The 3,217-nt window shown below is 45.7% G+C and overlaps 1 protein-coding gene across 1 annotated transcript; it reads right to left on the bottom strand.

Moving 5' to 3' along the window:
* Nucleotides 1-785: 785 nt before the first annotated feature.
* Nucleotides 786-2,171, bottom strand: LOC133092326 (vesicle-associated membrane protein-associated protein A-like). The gene has a single exon (XM_061191600.1). It carries the CDS (start codon nucleotides 2,116-2,118, stop codon nucleotides 1,369-1,371), a length of 750 nt encoding a protein of 249 aa, XP_061047583.1. The 5' UTR covers nucleotides 2,119-2,171; the 3' UTR covers nucleotides 786-1,368.
* Nucleotides 2,172-3,217: the final 1,046 nt, after the last annotated feature.

The following is a 3,217-nucleotide window of genomic DNA, read 5'->3' as shown; positions in this document are numbered from 1 at the left end:
GCCAGGCTCCAGAAACAAGAGACCGAGAAAGCCTCAGGAAAGACTGCAACTAGCCCACCAGTGACTCAGAGACCTAGACACGCCCAAACCGCTCTGCTTTCTGCCAGGGAGAAAGGGGAAAACCTGTTTTATTTGCAGTCTCAGTGCCGGGGCTTCCCTTAACCAATTAGGACCGCAGGCCTCACACCCCACAGTCCTCCCTAGGAGGTGTAAGCAGACCCATCCTTTGGCAATGCTGGGTAGTATGGCCCACACGGGGTGCCAGGCATTTAAAGACCTCGCCCCATTGCCCAATCTGGAGGTGAGGATGAACGCTACCTGCCTGATAATTCTTGCTATTAATCATAACGACAGGAACATGAGTATTTTTAACATTTGAAACTCAAATCAAACACCAGGCCCTGCTCCAGCAGAAGCCCCATGACCAGCGGCTTCTCAGCTTTTCCTGTTCAGCAGTTAGGGACCAGCAGCGGCTCCCACAGCCCGGTCCTACCTGGAGATGCCCGCTTCTGCCTCCACTGCCTTCCCTAACAAGACGCACGGGACCCACGGTCCCTCCAGCTCCATCGGCTCCTCCAGGACCAGAGCAGAGCCCAGCCTAAGGCCAGGGAAAGGAAGATGCAGGGACATCAACTCAAGGGAGGAGTGAAAGAAAAGACTTTAACAAACCAGCAGGAAGCGTGGCCTGCCTCACCCGGCCTCTGTCAGACATGGGAATCAACAGGTCTCTAGCTACGTGCTGTTCGTTTCAAAATAGATTTGTATTATTTTTTTTTTTATCTGTTAACAGTTTTATTATTTTTGTGTTAAATACCATGGGACAGGGTTGGAAGGATGAAAAACTCAGTCAACAACTGCCTCACAAGGGATAAGAAAAATTCTGCCATGATATTAGCAAAGGTAAAGGAGAAAATTTACACTGTAAGAGGCACCATTTCCCCACAGAATACCTCTTGGCATTTCCTGAATGAGTGGGATTAGCAATCTAAATAAATCATATTTCAAGAGGTAACAGCAACAGATAAAATTTAAGGGATTATTAAAATAACATTTACAAGACTCTGAACAATTCTTGAACTCTTATTAAAACCACAAAGAAAGAACAATTCTTTACTTATGAATTTCATAAAGGACTGAATGTGCAATGACACCTGCTAGGGATGGTCTGGTGACGTTCACGCTGTCCGGGAGCCCAACACTCTGCTCTTACTGTGTTTCTAACCGTGAGACTGTTACAGGCGAGGCCTATATGACGCTGTACACACAAAGAATGGTCACCGTGGGCCACACTACCAGTGAGATGGTAGGTAAACAAATCTTTTTCTGGTCAAGAGAAAAAAAAAGAAATAGCACTCTGCATGCTTCACTCTACAAGATGAATTTCCCTAGAAAGAATCCAAAGAAAATGGCTGCAATTACAACAAGAAGTGAAGGAAGAGGACTGGTGACATTATCTCTGAAGGATGCAGCTGAGGGGGATCCAGGTTTATCCGAATGTGCTACCTTTCTGAGCCTTAAGCCTTCATCTCTCAGGTGTCGGTTTTCTTCCGATAGCTTCATCATCTCTCCCTGGAGCCTCTTGCACTCTTCCATGAGCTTTCTCGTCTCAGTATCATTGAGGGAAACACTGTGTGGCTTTGGCACGGGCCCGTCCTGCTTCACAGCGTTCAGGGGAACGGCTTTGCTGGGTTCCATGTCATTCAATTTATCATTTTCATTGGGCATCTCAAATACACATCTCAATTTAGAATCCATCAATTCATCGGGTTTTGCCTCTTTCCACACGGCTTCCATATCTGAAATGTTTGGTGGAGCAAAGATGGTCTGTACCATAAACTTGTGTTTACTCTTCTCATTGGGGTCATAGTCAAAAGGCTGCAGCATTACTGAAACAGTCACAGTCAACCCTGGGTCAATAATTCCACTGTTGGGCCTCACACAGTACCGACGAGGTGCTGTAGTCTTCACTTTGAAACACACCTTTCTATCCGATGGATTTCGCAACTTAAGATTTGTAGTGACTACATCTGTGAAGGGGCCTTTGAATTTGAGGTCTGTGGGAGGGTCGAGGACCAGGATCTGCTCGTGCTTCGCCATGGCCCCGGAGGCGGACGCCATCGGAGACAGCGCAGAGCGGGGGCGCGCCCGCGGCGGGTCGCTGGCTGCGGGCGGGGGGGCGGCGGCAGCGGCGGCGACTGCGGCGCGGCTCGGCCCGACTTGACGCGGGGCCAGCGCTCGGCTCCCGAACCCGACGCCCGCCGGTCTGTCGCCGGCTCGCTGGGCCGCCCGCCCGTCCGCAGCTCCGGGTCTCACAACTGACTCAACCCCACACCAGCCGCCGCCAGATTCGTATTTTTTACTTTTCTGATTAAAAGCAAAAATACTGTTATGGTGGAAATTTATCAAACATTAAAAAGGATTAAGAAGAAATCAGAGTCATCCAGAAATAAACACTGTTCACGTTCGGTCTGTTGCCAGCCTTGCTTTGTCTACATATATGTTATATGTTCCCAAAGTTATCTCCTTTGTAATCTGCTCTTTTTTTCACTTCATACATCATGTCCACTTCCTCACATTTTCAGATATTCTTCGACACCATATTTAAAGGCCATGTTGAATCCATGGAAAGAATAATAATAATGACAGCAGCTAACACTTGGAATATAGCAGGCACTTTACACAGAGTAACTCATTTCATTCTCACAATAACTTAATGGGGCAGATGCTATAAAATTAACCTCATTTTACATATGAAGACACTGAAGCACAGAGAAGCCACACAGCTAGTAAGTGGAGAGGCAGAATTTGAACCCAGGCCGTCTCAGTGTCCATGCTCTTAACCACTTAATCATACTGCAACGAAATTTACTGAACCTAAATTCCCTCTTGATGGAGATCACTCCAGCTCAGGGGCTTTTTTACTGTCGTAAACAATACTGAATTGAACATCCTTGAATACACAATTTTGTACACAATTATTTCTTTATGACAATTCCTAGGCCAAAGGGAAAAATCACTTTTAAGACTTTTGATACATATTGCTGAATTTCAGAAACATACCAAATTATATTCTGCATATATGAAAGTATGACTTTTTAAAGAATGTTTACCAATGCTGGGCATTTTTTTTTCTTAGCAATTTATTTGGAGGAAATGGTTCCTCATGATTGTTTTAATGTGCATTTCCTTGTTTACTAGTTTTATAGAAATTTTTTTC

Source organism: Eubalaena glacialis, chromosome 5, assembly GCF_028564815.1.
Source record: "Eubalaena glacialis isolate mEubGla1 chromosome 5, mEubGla1.1.hap2.+ XY, whole genome shotgun sequence".
In the NCBI taxonomy this organism is placed as follows: Eukaryota; Metazoa; Chordata; class Mammalia; order Artiodactyla; family Balaenidae; genus Eubalaena; species Eubalaena glacialis.
This window is presented reverse-complemented; position numbering and strand designations above follow the sequence as displayed.

What these genes read in the sequence shown, in the direction of transcription:
- LOC133092326 (XM_061191600.1), bottom strand. Translation starts at nt 2,118, where the DNA reads ATGGCGTCCGCCTCCGGGGCCATGGCGAAGCACGAGCAGATCCTGGTC.